The 18,117-nt window shown below is 47.2% G+C and overlaps 1 protein-coding gene across 1 annotated transcript; it reads left to right on the forward strand.

The window, feature by feature from the left end:
• The first annotated feature begins 1,936 nt into the window (after positions 1–1,936).
• On the forward strand, positions 1,937–15,798 carry NEXMIF (neurite extension and migration factor). The gene is made up of 4 exons (XM_053956085.1): positions 1,937–2,012; positions 5,674–9,943; positions 10,662–10,755; positions 10,788–15,798. The coding sequence occupies exons 1-4, from the start codon at positions 1,937–1,939 to the stop codon at positions 10,860–10,862; spliced, it is 4,515 nt and encodes a 1,504-aa protein (XP_053812060.1). The 3' UTR covers positions 10,863–15,798.
• Positions 15,799–18,117: the final 2,319 nt, after the last annotated feature.

Genomic DNA, 18,117 nt, shown 5'->3' on the forward strand with positions numbered 1-18,117 from the left:
TGGCTTGCCCCCCTTCCTGTTCCCTGCTCTCTCCATGAAGGTTGGCCCTTGAGTGTCCATCAGAACCAAGGAAAGATGGACTCCTGCCCATGGCAGGGGGTGGCACTGGATGGGCTTTAATGTCCCTTCCCACCCAAGCCCATTTTGTGACACCTCAGCCCCCTCCCCAGCAACCACACTGGCCCATGGGTGGAGCCAGTGGTGGTTCTCTGGTCTCCTGAGACCCCCTCTGGTTCTCCCGAGGCTGATGATATTTTATTAATATTTTCATTAATAGATATTCTAAAAACTTAATTTATTAATACTTCTGTTAATTAAGGCACATTTAACAGGCAGGAGATATTATCAAGGAGACACAAAGCTGTAGCCTGTCAGTGGCAGATGCAGAGCACCTTCCACACTCAGACATTAATCTCCTTCATGGAAAAATAACTCTGATTTCTGCTCTGGCTTTTGGAGTCTCTCCTGTTCCAGCATGTCAGCAAGGAGAAAGGGCACAGAGGGAGCTCAGGCTGTGGGGAGGGTGCTGGCAGGAGAGGGGTCTTACCACAGCAAACAGGCTGGCATTGGAGAGCTTTGAGATGGGGATTTGCATCAAAGGAAAACTCTCGGGGTTAGTTAAATATTCCTCTAAATATGCAAAGGAATGGAGTTACTGGTGCTTGTTATTCTTATCTTCCTCTCGGTGTCACAACATCTTTAAGTTGGGTGAAGGTTTCACTTACTAAGGCGGTTGTAAAGATTTCACGTTAATTAAGAGGACTCCACTGCAAATCTGAATATGAATGAAGTTTGGCTGCTGAACCCCAGGGCAATGAGTGCTGTGGGAACAGCAGACACTGACAAATGTTGATGTGAAAAGTAAAAAGCCAAACAAAAAAAAAAACCCCAAACCCAGAAAAACACCTAAACCAATGCTGCAATCTAGTACCAGTTCTGTGAGAGAGAAAAAATTGAGTTTGAGTTGCCAGAAGGGGATAAAATAGATTTTGACTTGAATTTTCAGTCAAAGAGGTGAAATTCTGTCAATCAGGAGCACTGATGAGGGTTCTCCAGTGCCACCCATGCCCAGGTTTCAGCCACATCACTCTCTTGCTCTGTAGGCAGGCAGTAGCTTTGAAGGGTGGGGGGACCTCAGTGGAGGAATGAGAAGATCTGGGCTGGATCCTCATCTCGGGTTCTTTGCTCTGGTGAAGCCCCAGCGAGCCCAGTCAGCCTGGACTGCTCATCTCTCCCTGGAGCTGGAGCTTCACCCAGTGGTGACAGTGGGGGCAGTTGTAGGGGTGTGGGGAATGAGGCTTCCAAGGATGGAGCTCTCGTGGTGAACAGTGAGACTGGAGATACTTTCCATAACAAACTGCTTTTTGGGGAAGTTTTTCATACCTGCCAGTGCTTGGAAGGGCAGTGGCTGACAGCGAGGGTGAGCAGCTGTCACTCCACATCTGTGGGGTTTTTTTCCAGCTCCATCGTAGAGTTGCTGTTGATGAACTGGGATGAATCCTCTCCTTCATCTCTCCACTGATCCATCTGGAGATGGATGGGCTTTCCTGGCTGGACGTGACTAATGTGCCTTTGCACGGCAATTTTGGGTGATGTGGAGGGTCCTGCAGAGGTGCTGAGCACCTCTCCAGCTCCCAGAGCAGGACTTCGGGGAAGGAATTGCTGATACACATTTTCACCTTGCTGAAAATACATGGGACTTGGCTTTTGGAGTGGAAAAGTGACAAGCTGAGAGCCTAAATAAATTGGATTTGTCCTCTTAAGGAGGATGCAGGCAGCGTGTGAGGCTGTGTGGGGGTGTTTTATTGTTGTTATTTTTTATTCACGGTTCCTTGAGCTGATCCTGGGGATTGCACTGACTGTGGTTGTGTTTCTGGAAATGTGCAGGTTGGCCAGATGCAGTGGGGCATGGAGTGAACAGAAAGAGGTTAAATTGATGGATGACCAACAAGAGCAGGATTGTGCCTCAGAAGACCAAGAAACTATCCTGATTAATGGGGTGAAAGAAAATGGTAAGGAACTTAATTATGGTACATGAGGGAGCAGCGACAACTTGGATGCCAACTTATTTTCCTACTTCTTTTTGTGCATTTAACATTAGCAGTTTGTGGGGATCTGCAGTGTGGAGCAGGGGAGTAAATGGGTGTTTTCTGCACAGGAATCATTCCAGCCATAAATCTACACCTTTTTAGGCCTTAACAAGAACTGTTTTTACCTGTGCATGGGCATGGCTGGAAATGTTTTTGTGCACATGCAGTTTGAATTAGAGATTTTAGTTTGGTTTCTTGGGGGAAAAAAGTCATTCAGGACTTCGTAGCCCCTGTATCTGTTGGGAATCTTTCCCTCTCTGAGCATTATGATCCCATTAGCCAATATTAGCAAAATTTGGCTGAAGGATACTTAGTCCCTACAAACTGGGGGAAAATTAGAGATTGGGTGGGAGAAAGAAACCAGGATTAATGGGAAGGGAAGGTTGGATTTGTGAGCTTGTTCTTGCCTGTGTCCCATCACCCAGCACATGGGATTCCCTATCCTGTAATCCCTTTTCTGCACAGACAGGTAGTGTTCCTGGGAGCCACCAGCAGGGGTGGGGAAGGATCAGCCCCTTGCTGCAGCCTCCCAGAATGCCCAACTTCGTATTTATTTCATCAATTCTATATTTGCTTTTGGAATAACTAATTAGGAGTAACAGTGCTCAACTGTCTGAAACCCTGATTGAAATAAATAAGCCTCTGAGCATTTTCTGAGGTTGTTTGGACTGTAATCACTGGCCACTTTAAATGCAGAGGAGAGGCAGAGCCTGATGCTTTCATTCTTCAATGTGTTTTATGCTTAATTTCATGGCTTTTTACATTTTGTATTGGCCCATAAATCTTGAGATAGATAGATAGATAGATATGTTTTATTTATATATAAATTTGATCCTGTTAGATGTCAAGGACGTGGTCCTCTAACATATGTTCAGATCTTTCTGTCAGCTCTAAACAAGGTGGTAGAGACAAATGTTCTTGTTCTTTGCCAAAACCTTGGAGCAACTCCAGCCACGTGGGTACCCATGAGGACCCCACAGCTCGTGGGGTGAGCACATGCTCACACTTGCCCCTGGGATGTAATTTGGGAGGTGTCTGTCCCTGTCAGCCCATCTCCTTCCTGACTGCACAGGGTAAAGCTGCAGCTGCTGGAGCTGCAGAGGGATTTTGTAGCCATGGTCCCTTTGTCTAATTCAGTGGACAACAAAGTCAGTGCTGCCCTGATCAGCAAAGAGGAGATTTTTAGAACCTCATACCACTTCCATGGAATTCAATTAAACAGGGCTTAAAAAGTGCTTTAATCAGATATAACACTGTAGAGTGCTTTAGGTTAGAACAGACCTTAAAGCTCATCCAGTGCCACCCCCTGCCATGGGCAGGGACACCTTGCACTATCCCAGGTTGTTCCAAGCTCCGTCCAACCTTGGACACTTCCAGAGATCCAGGGGCAGCCAGAGCTTCTCTGGGCACCCTGTGCAAGGGCCTCCCCACCCTCAGAGCTAAGAATTCCTTCCCCACATCCCATCCCAGCCTCCCCTCTGTCAGTTTAAACTTTCAGTTTGAACACTGCTGTGTGGGAGTTGCTGCTGAATCCAAGGCCAGGAGCCAGCACGAAGCTCTGGAGCTGCCACCGCCCCTTGCCCATGTGCTGATGGGCGGATGCTGAGGGAAACTGGGAAAAGTGGTTTTGTTCGCCAGCATTTTCTGTGTGAACTGTATTCCCTTGGAGCATCATTTGAACACAGGCCTGATTTCAGGCTGATACAGAGCCCCAGAACATCAGGTTTTGGCATTTGTATTTCACAAGAGTTAAGTTCACTCACAAAAGTATAAACCTAAAGAAACACCCAGAGACGGTTTAGTTTATATAATAGCAGCTTTGCCTATTGAATGCAGCTTTTGAGATTGAATTTCAGCTTTCTGCCTCCCCCTTCTTTGAGTCTTACAGCATTCACAGACATTCTTCTTTTATCCTCAAATTTTCCATGCTTCCTGTCAGCTCCAAGCTGATTTTTATTTTATTTTACTTCTGAAGTGGAACTGCACTGGTTAATTTGTTTTGGTGCTTAAGGAAAAAGATAACCACCTCTGCATTTCTGATCTGAAGACTGGTGGGAGGGACTCAAAAATCAGCTCTTTTATTTATTTCCTTTTTTTAACCGTTTTCAAGCAAGCCAGTCTGGCCTTTCCCAAGTCATTCATGTTGAAGATGATGACAGGCATTGCATTGCACTTCTGGTTGGAGTTAGGGAGTCTCTGGGAGAAGGTTTAAAGTCCTGGGAGTGCTGCAAGGCTCCAGCTGCAGTTTGCGCTTTGTTCAGACTTCGCTGATGGCTCCATCCCTAAGGCCCCTGTAGCACAAAACTTATGGGAGTGAAATTAGGGGGGTTTTGACCTCCTGCTTGGCACAGGCAGGCACCCTGCTCCTTCCATGGCATCCTGTTCCTTTCCATCCTCCCCACCTGGGGGGTTTTCCACGGTGCTGGTGGTACCTCTGCCAGGACCAACCTCCCCTCCCCAGGCTGCCAAGGATGCAGGAGATTCACTTTCCTCTCAGTTTGGAATAAGAGCACTTGTGGAGTGTTGCAGCAGCCAATTAAATCCCTTTGCATGCCCCATTTAATGCCACATCCTGGTGCTCCAGTTGTGTTTTAAAGCACTTGTCCCTCCTTGGAAAGCTTTGGCTCTCGCCCCTCTGCCTTCAGCGGAGCCACCAAAAAGGAAAGACCTGAGCCATGACAAAAGCACCAGGCTCCGAGTCGGCAGAGCTCTCTGGCTGGGATGAATGCACTCATTGGAATATATTTTTTTAGTACAGAGATATCAGAGCGTGTTCATGGATGAAAAGACATCGTATTTAAATTTCAAGGGTCATGCCGTCCGTTGAGCCAGGAGTCAGATAAAAGTACATTCATAACTTTATTCTGCCATAAAAGAAGTGCAACGAGGTAAAACTAAAAAAAAATCCTTAGGTTAAAAAATCCTTACATGACTAAAAAGGCATTTTTAGCGATTAGGGAAGAATGGCAAACCCCACAATAATTCTAACAATAATTGCTTTAAACTCTGTGTTCTCTTCTGCCTTCCCTTGGCATGGACAGTGACAAAAAGACTGCTGGGTTTTTAAAATCAGCCATCATTCCCTGAGTCCAGAGCAGTAAAGCAGCTCAGGTGTGTGCAAGCTCAGACCCTGCAGGGGGGGTGCTTTGTTTCTTTAAGAATCTCACTTTCCTGTTAATTTTTTCAATGTTAATGAGAACATTTTTATTAGGCTTGTTTTGTTTTTTTAATAACATTGTGCGGTTTGAGAGGCAGTTTCCAGGTAACCGTATGGATATGAGGAGGGAAAAGCGGATGCATTGCGTGTTTTAAACGTACTCTTGTACCTCTTCCAGCTGGCTGCAGGGAGCAGCCTGTTTACCTCTGCCTTCCACACACATCACCACATTAACTGGATCCAGGAGGGAAGGATTGCTGGGAAGGGCTTCCCAAAGGAGCACTTGGGAAAAGTCACTGGGAGAAGGGGAGTGGGGTGGCGAGCCTGAGGCCTACAAGGGTGGTAACCTTTGTAACCCTCTCTCTTTCTGTACCTCCAAGGGTGGTAACCCCTCTGTCTTTTTCTCCCTTCCCTCCATCCCCGCAGAGTTGCACGCCCTGGATGGCGATGAGAGGCCCTGCAGCGCCGCCGAGGCAGCGGCGCCGTTCCCGGCACTGAGCGCGGCTCCCAAGGAGGGCCCCGCGTGCCACCGCGCCCCGACGGCCAAGAAGCCCTGCCTGCTGAGCCCCCAGTCGCCGCTGCGCCTCACGGATGTCCCCGAGCACGCCTCGGACGACTCCTCCGCCCACGCCATCTCCCTGACGTCCTGCGTGACCAAGGGCATGAGCTCCTGGTCGCTGCCGGGCGACTGCGAGAAGGCTCCTTTCACCATGATGGAGCCCGGGGGGATGTCGGCGCTGACGGGAGACTGCCTGATGCAGCCGAGCCGGACCTGTCTGGGCTGCTTTATTGAATCCAAGGACAGCATTGATGCGGAGCCGGGAATAAGCTTGAAAGTGGGGGATATAAATAGGGATTATGACACCTGTTCGGTCTCTGATATAGGGATTCACTGCATGAGCACAGGAGAAACCATGAGATATGGGGATCAACTGCTTTCAGACCAGCTTTTAAGCTTCCCTATGCATAAATCGAGGGCAGCGGACAAAAGAGATGCAGAGAAATCTGACAGTGATTCAGAGGACCCCACTCAGAAAAATTATTACGAGGGATTACTATTAGACAAATGCAATGGTGAGGAACCTTTACTAACAAATCCCAACCAGGAATGGGGCTATTTTGAATCTTTCATTAGTGAAAGTAAAATTGAGCTGCTTGACCTCTGCTCCAAAAATGAGCTTTCTGTAAATCTGTTTTCTGAGGAAGACGTGGACAATTACATGTTCGATGATGACGATTCCACCTTGGGAAGTGATGTCTGCTCCCTAAAGATTAGATATGAATCTTTCCAGGACAATGTGCGGGAGAAGACCAGCACCCTACAAGAGGACGCCCAGTTCAACTTCTTCCCCAGCGTCTTCAGCAACTGCACCAAAAGGGACAGCAGGAGCACCCTGAAAAGGGGGCCCAGCGGTGCCACCGACCCTTCTCAATTCAAATCCGAGGAAAGCATCATCTGGGGGGAGGAGGAGGAGGACGGCGAGGAAGAGGATGGTGAGGAGGAGGAGAAAGCTGCCTTAAATAAATCTTGCAACAGCACAGAGATGGTGCAGTACGTGGGCTCCAAGAGGAGCCACTTCTTGGACTCTGTGAATTCCACAGAGGACTCCGGGGAGTTCAGCGATGACAGCACTTGCACGGAGTCCTCCTACGACGTGCTGCGGGACATCAAGGACTGCAGCCGGTACCTGGCCCGGGACCACTCCGGCTCCTTCATCCAGCAGAACTACGGGCTGCGGGCGAAGAGGAAAGTGCGATACAGCGACGACTACCTGTACGATGTGGACTCCATCGAGAACGAGAAGATCCTGGACAAGAAGGAGTGGCTCCCGGATGGGCCCAAGGAGGAGGACGACGACGAGTGGTGCCCCAAGAAACGGCGAAAAGTCTCTCGCAAGGAGCCCCCCGTGATCATCAAGTACATCATCATTAACAGGTTTAAAGGGGAGAAGCATATGCTGGTGAAGCTCAGCAAAGTGGATGCCAACGAGACAACTGTTACTCTGAACGAGGAGCTGCTCAGCAAATACAAGAAGCTGGCCCCACTGAAGGGCTTCTGGCAGGAGAGGCAGCAGAGCCGGCTGGATTTGCTCAGATCGTCTCTCTACCACAAGCAGAATTTCTATCTTAACGGCTCAGATGCTTCGTTCCTCCCTCACCCACGGAAGCGAAAATGCAAGCTAGCAAACAGGCACCGGATTCAAAGAATTAAAGCCATCGAGCAATCAGTGAACAAGCTGGGCTCTTGCTCCTCTGATCACAAGCAGCCTTGCAGCAGTAAGGAGGACGTGGGCCTGAAAGGGCTGCCGGCATTAGCCATTGCCACCCCCAGCTGTGCCAATGGATTACACGTCCACGACATCGCAGGCATCGCCGTGAAATGCAAACCGCAGGAGCGGGAGCACAAGGGGACGGAGCGGAAAGTGCTCCGCAGAATCAAATTCAAAAGTGAAGCCAGGTTAAAGTGCAAGAAGATTAAAGCTGCCACCAGTACGGCAGAGGACTCTCCAGCACTGGAAAACCAGGACTCTGCAGCGCGTCTGAAGGACGAAAACAGTCCCTGTGCTTCAGACAGCTCCCATCTCCCAGAGTGCCACGAGGATAAGGTTGCTAAAAATTCTCCTTTCCTACCATCCACCTCCTCTTCAGACAAGCCTCTGCCATCTGCTAATATCACCACCAATGTACCCCTGATCCCCGGAGGGTATTTGCAGACGTTGTTAGATGCTTCAGATCTGTCGAGCAACACGGGTATCCCGTACTTCGCCCAGCACTCCTCCGAGCAGCAGCAGCACCCGCTCCCCAGCATTGTCCCGCCAGAAAAGCCCTTCCCGTCCCTGCAGCCGGCGCAGAGCTGCGTGCTCTCCCCGCCCTCCGAGTCGGAGCTGCAGCAGTCACCCGGCCACTTGGAGATGGAGCAGGGCAGCTTCGGCAGCATGTGGCCGGCCAGCAAGGGCAGCGAGCGCCAGGACTTCCCCGGGGACATGCCGGAGGCGGCCGGAATGCCGAATGAGTTTGCCCCCGGCACGGACGGCCTCCCCGCCTCTGGATACACTCAAGTCAATCTGAATAGCGGCAAATTGCTATACCAAAAAAATTACATGCCGGATAGCCAACAAGTGCAGTCTGATGATTCTTATCAGTCATGTCATTTCAATAATGGAGAGGGGCGCTTTCATTTCCAACGAGGTACACTCAGTACGGATGATGGCAGGCTCATTAGTTTTGATTCAGTGGGTTCATTGTCAGTTAGTTCTAGCAATTACAGTTCTTTAAGTTTAAAATCTTGTGAAAAGGACGGCGAGGATGATATTAATGATGATTTCTTGGCCCACTGCAGTCCCAAGCTAGTGATCCAGCAGAGCATAGATGAAATCACCCCTTTGAAGGAGTCCACGGACCTTTTAGACATTTCCAACTTCACACCTGATAGGTTCCGCCAGTCGTCGCTTTCAGAGATGTCCCCTCCAGACACCCCCAACCTGTCCCCACAGATAGCTGGCTCTGATGCCAAGCCTCTGGGCACACTGAAGGGCTTTCAGGAGAGCCCCCAGGCCTCCCTCAACAGTTCCGAAAAGGTCAAGTGGAACTGTGGGGTCCTGCAGACCGAGGATCAGACAGATAATGGGTTTGCTTTAAATAATCACCAGTTCCAGTTCCATATGTTCAATGATGAAGATTCTGTCAGCCTTCTCGAAAAGAGTCCATGCTTGTCAACATTTAATGAGCCATCTGGTCAAATTAGCACCAATAGCAAAGTGTCAAAATCGAAGAGGAAAAGTTCATCCAGCAAGAATGTGGGTACAAACCAAAGCTCTTCCCAGAAAGCCACCCGGAAAAAATCACCCAAAACCAACAAAGGAACCGATAAGCCGCAAGGGAAAAACTCCAGGCAGGCACCCAAATCCACCAGGAAAGGGAAAAATGCAGCAGGAGTCAATGGAGAGAAGGCTCCAGCTGTTGGCGGCAGGGCAGTCACTCAGTTGGGCACCATGGCCACGGCCACCAAGGGTGTGGCCGAGGGCACTCAGCACTGTGGCCCGGCCGGGGTGAAGCTGGGCAAGCACAACGGGCTCTCTGGAGAGTGGGCACTGGGAAAAGAGGGGGGCACAGGCTGGTCGGAAGCCAGCCTGGGCAACGCCACCAGCCTCCTGGACGACGACCAGAGGGAGTTCGAGGAACCTTCCAACATCCTGTCCAACATTGCGTCAGGAATGGCTGATGTCCAGAGGTTTATGATGGCCTCCATTGAGCCCTTGTGGGGGCCCGTCGGCCACAACAGCGTTCCAGACATATTCCGGTCACCGGAGTCCAACAGCCTGAAACTGAAAACTCTTAAAATTTTGGCAGGGACCTCCCAAGAGTCGAAGAAGAAGGCGAACGGTGGCTCGCCAGTGGCGGCGAAGAACCACAAGTCAAACAACAAGGGCTCAAGCAAAAACAGCAAAGCTGTGACCTGCGACCCCGGTCGCCCCAACTGCTCCACCGGCTTCACCACGGACATTCACGCTCCCTTTTTTGATAAAAACTATAGTAACCTGAGCACTTTAGGCAATAATGGACCTACCCATAAAAAACTCTACCGTCATAAATCCAGTTCAAAATCACTGAGGGATGAGAACTGTAAAATCAAGCGGACGGACCGCGAACAGCCCCACAAGGACCCACCCGTGACAGCTGCTTTTGAGAAACTGAGGTAATGCTGCACCAAACTGGCTGGAATGCCCCTAACCTCCCTCCCACCTGCTAGGCCCGCTGTTCCTCAGTCTTTCCTTCCTGAAAGCAAAAGTTTGCATGAAAAAAAAAAAAGAAAAAAGACATTCCCCTTTTACAGTTTTGGTTGGTTTTGGTTTTGGGGTTGGTTTCTTTTTTTGTTTGTTTGTGTTTTTTTTTTTTAATTATTATTTTTAAATGCATGAAAATACTTATGACTTGCAAGCTACCTAAAAGAATGACCAATTTTCTGGCTTGGCTGGGGTTAAAAAAACTAACAAGGCTACTCTTTTCTGCTGTTTGGCTTCTTCAGTTTTTAATTACTTATTTATTGGGGGAAAAACTAAAAAAAAAAAAAAAAAAGATTACACGCTCTTTTTAATGATTTTGACAAGGAAAGACTTTTTTTTTTTTTTGGAACATTTTGTAAAAAATAAACCACAAAAAAAAAAAAATAGGTTCTGCATCCAAAAGCCAAGATCTCAAAGGCTCTTTACTTTGCAAATGAGAACTCGTTCCTAATTGAGCTTCACGTGGCAATTTTTGAGTGCTTTCTGGCCCCCTCTGCTGTTGTGTCTCCTAACCTGCATCATCTAAAGCTGCATCTTCTCTACCCGCCCGCCTTTAGCGTGTTCGCTCCGTCGTGGTGACTCCAGACGAGCTAACTTAGATGGCATCAAATGTTTGATTTTTTCCTGCAGGGAATCAGACTCCATTCTTCTTAAAGCAGAAACAGCATTTTTGGGTTTTCCTGTATTTGAAGAAGAGACTCCCTTTTCTAGAAAGACGGTTGATGTTTGGTTCTTTTCTTACCTTTTTTTTTCCAGTTGTTTTTTCTTTTTTTTCCCCCATCGGTTCCTTTTCGAAATCTGCCTTGTGGTCTGTTGAAATGTAAGTGCTGAAATGAAGAGTTTGAAATTGTGGGAATTTTATTATTTGAAAGCAAACCTAATCTGGTATTCTCTGTGAAAGACTGTTTTAAAAGTCATACTGTTGTACAGTAGTTTATGCACTATTACCCACAACAACAAAAAATTGTGCCAAACTATGAACAAGTGACTGTATTGTATATATTTTTACTTCTCTATCAACATTGGGTTGTGAGTGTTTTCTGCAGCTATGCCTTTTGGTTTTACTAGAAACATTCCAGTTGTTAAGTACTAACCACCCCCCTTCGAAAGCACCTGTAACTCACAATGAAAAATGATATTGTTCACTGATACAACTTACCAAAAGTTTTATGGACATGACTAGAAGTGTGCCAAATTTACTTACCTCATTTCATGGATTCACCCTGTGGTTTAAAGCTCATAAAGGGAAGAAAAAAAAAAAAAAAAAAAAGAAACAAAAAGGGGGGAAAAAAGAAGAAAAAAAGGAACTTTGAAACCGATGCTGGGAAATGGTAATGTCCTCTCTTTGAAACCACGAGCAGAAAAACTTAATGGTGAAATGTTGAGTTTCATTATAGGAGAGAGTTGCAATGGTGGAGGAGTTCAGAAAACCACTGACGGTAAGTTTGCCAGGAACTCAAGTGTCTGCATCTAGAGACTACAGAACAGCTGCTTTTCAAGTGTCTGTTTTCTTAAAGCAAAACCTGTAGCTGAAGATCATTTGAAATGCAAAGTTACATTGCTAATTCTTTGTATCTCAGTTTTATATATTTTATAAGAACCTGGGATAAATTCTGAAATAGGTATAAAAACAGAACTAATACATTTCATACACTGAGTGCTATTTACTTTTCCTTTGAATAGTTTCTTAAACATTTTTGATGCAGAGCCTGTCAGAAGTGCTCTCCATTCATAGCTTTGGTGTTTCCTCCATGTCTAACCTTGCAATGCCAATATAGTTTGAACTTTCAAAAGCAGAGTCATAAATTTAAAATACAACTCTGAACTTTTTCTTTGATTCAGTTCATGCAACAAATACAACCAATGGAGCTATTTGTGATCTCACCAATCAGGGCCGGATCATGACTGGACTTTATTAAGACGGCGTTAAGTATTGAATGCTAAATATATTCTCAAAAGGCCTTATTTGTAACCCTCCTCACCACACCCTTGCCCTCCACGAGAATAACGAGCCCAACAAAGATCTATTTTCCTTGTGCAACTGAGAACCTGTGCGTTTTGCTGCTGATTTCTCATGAAAAACCTTGATATGCAAGAGCCCTGGGAGCAGAGGGATGTGAGGCTTGGACACCTTATGCAATAGCAGGCAGTGAGGAAGAGGAGCCTTTCTAGCAGTGGACAGATCAGTTTGCTGATACGGCCACAGGCATAGACATGGTGTCACACAGAGGGCAGGACTGGGCTCAGGTTTCCTCCCAAGTCAGTTTTTTCCACCCACACGCCAGGCAAAGCAGCAGAATTGGTTTAAGTTAATTTAGCAGAAAAGCAGAGCGATCACTTAAAATCAAAGTGGAGATGTAGAGTGCTAGTTTAGAATCGTGTTTTGAGCTCTTACAGATGTTGGGGTGCAGCTTAGCTCAGCTCTGCGATCCCAGAGAGAACAGCTTAGTAGTTGCATTGTGTTTCACTTAACAGATGAAAGGACAAAGTCTGAAAAAAAAATAGTAATTATAAAAAACATCCTGTAAGTTCATTTTTTCATGGAATAAATGCTGGCGTTGCCTGGAGTGAGATGCTCTGGATGAAAGTGGTGCCTGGTGCCCCATGGCATGCAGCATCCCACCCCAGCTCGGGCTCCAGGAGGGAGATCCAGAAGATGCTCAGGATTTACTCTGGAGACAAGAGCTGTGGTAGGCCTCTATCCCTGGGCTCTGGGCTGGCCTGCAGCCACCACGCTCTCCCCGCTTCCCCAGCAGCTCTCTTTTCCATTCACAGGCTCATCAGATACTACAAGCTCCAACCACTGCTGTGGTGTTAGCATATCCCAGTTTTTCAGCATTCTCCCCACATGCTGCAGGAAGGTCTGGCAGCTCCCTTCTTTTGGATGTTCTGCTGCTGCTCTTACAGAGACAGGTCTGTGGGATGTGGCCCAGACCTTCTTTCTGACCCAGAACCATCAGTTGAAAGCACATTCCACCTGGCCTGCACTGTGCTCCTTATGCTTAATGTTATGAATGTGGGACTCATAATAAAACCCGTTGTACTGGACAGGATAGCAATACTTACTGCATTGGAGGAATGTGCAATAGGGCATGAAGATCAGGCATGAAACATATCGACTGTTTTATCCATGAATACCCAGCTGTTTCAGAATGGTTTTAATCACAAATTCCAGCTGCCTTGTTGCTCTCCTTCAGTCCTACAATTCCAGTTGCTGACAGCGTTGGTGGTCATACCATGTCCTTCAAAAATCTCTGCTGGGGAGATGTTAAAGAGCCTGGGTCCCTCATGGTGTGGCACTGGCCCTTCCCTGTGTCTGAAAAGGTCATCGCTCTGCTGCTTGACCCCAAAATTCAGAAATTGCCTCGAGCCAACCATTTGCCCTCCTCCCTCTTGATCTTTATAGAGCATTTGGGAGGGAAGGGACTTTTGAAGGCCACCTAGTCCAATTCCGCTGCAAAAGCAGGGACATCTTCTACTAGACCAGGTTGCTGAGAGCCCTGTCTGACGTGACCTTGAATGTTTCCAGGGAGGGGACAGCCACCACCTCTCTGGGCAACCTGAAGCAACGTTTCACCACCCTCATAAAAAATTTCTTTCTCAAGTCCTTGTCGGCAGAGCTGCTCTAAATCCCTTCATTCCCCAGCCTGTGGATCCCAGGGATTGCCTCATCCCAGGTGCAGCACATCACATTTGGCCTTGTTGAACCGTATGAAGTTCTGCTGGGCCCACTTCTTGAGCTTGTCCCTGTCCCTGTGGATGTCACTCTGTCCCTCAGGCATGTTAACCTCACCACTCAGTTTGGTGTCATCTGCAAACCTGCTGAGGGGACTTGATCCCAGTGTCTACATCATTGGTGAAGATACTCCACATTGCTGGTCCCAGTACAGACCCCTGAGGGACAGCACTCACCACTGATGTCCTCCTGGACAGTGAGCTGTTGACCACTGCCCTCTGGATGTGACTGTCCAACCAATTCCTCATCTGCTGAACACTTCATCCTTCAAATCTGTTTCTTCAGTTTAGTAAGGTGTTGTGGGGGACTGTGTCAAAGGCTTTACAGAATTCCGCACAAATGACACCTGGAGTCCTTCTCTTGTCCATGGATGCAGTCAATCCATCCTAGAAGGCCACTGGGCTGGCCAGGCAGGACTTGCCCTTGGTGAAGCTGTGCTGGCTGTCCTGAGTCACCTCCCTGTCCTCCATGAGCCCCAGCATAGTTTCTAGGAGGATCTGGTCCATGGTGTTCCCAGGCAGAGAGGGGGGGTGGTTCAATGGTTTTGTTTTCCCAGTCATCCAATACTTCACCTGACTGCCAGAACTTTTCAGATACTGTGGAGAGTGACTTGACAACTTCATCAGCCAATTCCCTCTGGGCTCTGGGATGCATCTCATCAGGTTCCATAGTCTTAGGTATGTTCAGGTTCCTCAGGTGGTCACAAATTTGATTTTCTCTTACAGTGCGAGGGACTTTGCTCCTCCAGTCCCTGTCCTGTGGTTCCACCACTCATGGGAGATGGAAAGAGAGGGTTCCTCAACCTTCTCATCCATTGTTACCAGTCTGCCAATTGTGTCACACCTACTTTGACCCTTCCTTTTCATGCTGACACACCTGTAGAGGCCCTTGTTATTCTCTGTGTCTTGCCACATTCAGCTCCATCTGCACCTTGCCTTCCTCACCCTGTCCCTGAACAACCTGACAGTATCCCAGTACTCTTCCCAGGATATCTGTCCCTGCTTCTGCTGCCTGTGCATCTCCTCTTGCCCTTCAGCCTGACCAGCAGGTCCTGACTCAGTCAGGCCAATCTCTTGCCTTCCTTGCCTGATTTCTTACACCTGGGGATGGAGAGCTCTTGCTTTCTACCAAAAGCATCCTGAAAGATCTGTCAGTTCTATTGTGCTCCCTTGTCCCCGAGGGCAATTCCCAGGGGATCCTACTGATTAACTCCTTGAAGACCCGGGACTTTACTTTCCTAGGATTCATCTCCACCTGCCTATCACTACCTCAAGGTTTTCACTTCTCACCTTTGCCTCATCCCTCACCATACAAGCTCTTGTTCTCTAATTGCATTTTTGTTTTTCATGGCACTGCTCACAGCTGTGGGAGGACAGGGATGTGAGTCCCACCCATCCCTGCCTGCCACCCACACCCCCAGGGCTCCCTGCCCCTGCTTGTGCTGGCTCCTACCCCAGCCCATCCTCTTGCCCGGTCCCAGTGCAACTTCCATCCTCCTCTTGCATCTTTTCGTTGGGCTCTGGGAGCTCGCTTGGCTCTTGGGAGCGATGAAGCCAAGCCACAGAAAAGATGTTTATTCTGCAGCATCCCTTAAAATGTCTTCTCTGCTTCATCTCTTTTTACTCCTACGCCAGTGCAGGATGGGAGGACAGTGCCAGCAGTGCTGCTGAGCCGTGGTGTCACCGGCGTCTGGGTGAGTTAGAATTGGCACTGGCATTAGAAAGTAGGGACCAGCCACTTCTGAAGGCTGTAAAATCTATGTGAGAGGAGAATTCCACAGGGCAAAGTGGTACTCACCACTCTGCCACAGGAGCACAAGTCTCCCATGGCACAGGAATAGGAGAGATGTCCCTACAGAAAGGAATCCTGCAGCAGGAGCCAACCCAGCCCACGGCCATCGATTGCATTTAGAGTTTCTGTAAATAGAAAAATATCAGTGATGGGGATCCAATAAAAACCTTTTGGGTTTTTATTACAAAATACATCTTACCAGGTTTACATCTTGCTGCTTTTTTTTTTTTTTTTTTTTTTTTTTTGAGCATAGGAGGATGGATGTTTTAAAAAAACATCTTGAGAATAATGACCAGAGGTAGCCAGAAATTTTGGGAGGAGGAGGAAGAGGAGCAAGAGGAGGGCAGGGGCAGCCACAGGACTGTCCTTGCCATGCTGTGCTGTCCTGCTGAGGCTGGGTCATCTCAGAGAGGAGAAGCCAAGGCTAGCTGGTGATTGCTTGGAGAAACCATTGCTGCACCGTTTGCTCTTTGAAAAAATCAGGATCGCTGTTAATTTTTTTGGCATTATGGGCCAAACAAGCCAGGAACCAAAATAAAAATGTTTTAAGCATTGTCATCCTTTAGCTGCTGGACCATGTTCTTTCTCTAAGGTCCCAATCTAGCAATGCACTTAGGTGGGAGCTCACTCCCAGGGGTTCCCATGTCCCAGGTGCTTTCCCAGCCAGTGATGTCAAGTCCCAAGAGAAATTCCCTTGAAGTCAGTGTAAGTGGGAAGAGGATCAGGTGCATGGACTTGGGTTGGTGCAGGATCAGGCCCTCAGTCTTTAATTTCTCAACTCAGTGTGTTGGACTTTGCCTGTGCAGCTCCCAGGGTGTCCAGTGGAGGTTGCATGGTTCAAACCGCTGACATCTATTGGAGAATGTGCCTCTTTATCTCTTCAGCATGTGAAATAATGCAAAAAAAAAAAAAAAAAAAAAAAAAAAAAAAAAAAAGAAGAAAAAAGAAAAAATATATAAAATAAACCAAGTACAATGTCTGTGGTAGAAGCAAGGCTTTTCAAATCTGTTTCTCAGGTAAACAAGTGACACTAATGACAGTGGAGTAACAGCCATCTAAGGGAATTGGGATCTGAAGCAGGAGGATTCCCTCCATCTCGCAGGACGCTTGGGTTGCCAGACACGTTAACTGAGCCTTTAAACACTTGGTGCAAAAGGTAACGAGAAATAAAATTGGTCTTTTCACCACCCTTCGCTAGCTAGACAGACAGACAGACAGACATACGTCCATTTCTAAAGCACAAAGGGAAGACTTAAACCTAGACTAAACCACACACACACACACAAAACCAAGGTACCAGTGAAACTCCTTTTGTCTCTTACTCCCGGTGGGAAGCAGGGTAGAAATCCAAGGAGCTGCTCTGTTCCGCTGCCCCGGCGCCGGCCGGGTGCTTCGACTGCTGCCTCCAGAGATGTGAATGTACTGCTCCTTGAGTTCCCTTCCATAGAACTAGAGGCACCTCGTTAGGAAGTTGCTCCTGTTTTATGGTGCTAAAGAAAACTTTTATTCCCCCCCTTGAGCATTTAAGAACTATTAAATGGCCCTTTTTATGAATGTAACATATCCATTTCTGTTCCACATTTTACACTGCAATTTTAACATGTTTGGAAATTATTTGCCTTTTTTCTTTTAGAATAAGCTTTATAAATATTCTGTAGAGTCAATTGAAGTATAATTCTTAAGGATCACTCTAAGACGCCTACAAAATCTTGTATATTTTTAAGTGTGCCAATTTGTAAAATATTTTGTAAGTGTATATTTTTCTTAGAAAAGTGCTGTGAAGTGTTTGTATGTGTGAGGTTTCCCTTTTTTTGCACCTTCGGGTGTTAATAAAAGGATGTATACTTAAGAGTTTCTGGTTTTAAAAACCAAAATACAAAGAAAAAAATTAAACTTTTGTTGGGAATTTTGTAATAAAAAGAAATGTTGTGAAAGAGTGTAGTGATATTGTGTAAAGGAAACTGGAAAATTTGTGAGCGCTTTGCTGTTTTATAGATCCTCTTGTAAATTATTCTTGTAATATTTTGGGTTTTGTTGTTCTTGTTGCAAAGGTTTTAAATATTTGTGACTGACTCTGTATGGTGAAAACGTCATATTGTTAACTTGCTGAGTTTTGTTATATTGTTTATGGAATAAATAAAAAAATTTAAAATCTCATTTTAAGATCATGTATGAAGAAGAAATTAAAACTGCCATTTATTGAATATTAGGAATCGTTTCTTTAACCAAATCGCTGCAATAGATGAGGATCTGTCTGGCTGTCCCCTCCCAGGGCACTCCAGGCCCCCGCCTAATTGGGCTGATGCTCGTCAGTGTGAAGCACACCGGGGAGGGAGGTGCGGCTGTGGGTGGGGAAAAGTGGGGAAAAAAGGCTTGGATCACTTCTGCTGTAAAGTGGGGCTGCTTTTAACTGAGAAATGGAAACTTCAGCAAGTCAACACAGAGTTCAGACTTTGCCTTCCGCGGGTGCAGAGGTGGGAGCTCGGGAGGGAGCGGAGCCTCTGCCCAGCCCACTGTCCCTGGGCGGGGTCCCTGTCCCGGTACTGTCCCAGCACACTC

The sequence above is a fragment of the Vidua chalybeata genome, chromosome 14 (genome assembly GCF_026979565.1).
Source record: "Vidua chalybeata isolate OUT-0048 chromosome 14, bVidCha1 merged haplotype, whole genome shotgun sequence".
In the NCBI taxonomy this organism is placed as follows: Eukaryota; Metazoa; Chordata; class Aves; order Passeriformes; family Viduidae; genus Vidua; species Vidua chalybeata.

Coding starts and splice junctions, on each gene's coding strand:
- NEXMIF (XM_053956085.1), top strand. CDS start 1,937: ATGGATGACCAACAAGAGCAGGATTGTGCCTCAGAAGACCAAGAAACT. Junction 2,013..5,673: donor TAATGGGGTGAAAGAAAATG/GTAAGGAACTTA, acceptor CCATCCCCGCAG/AGTTGCACGCCCTGGATGGC. Junction 9,944..10,661: donor GCTGCTTTTGAGAAACTGAG/GTAATGCTGCAC, acceptor TTTTTCCTGCAG/GGAATCAGACTCCATTCTTC.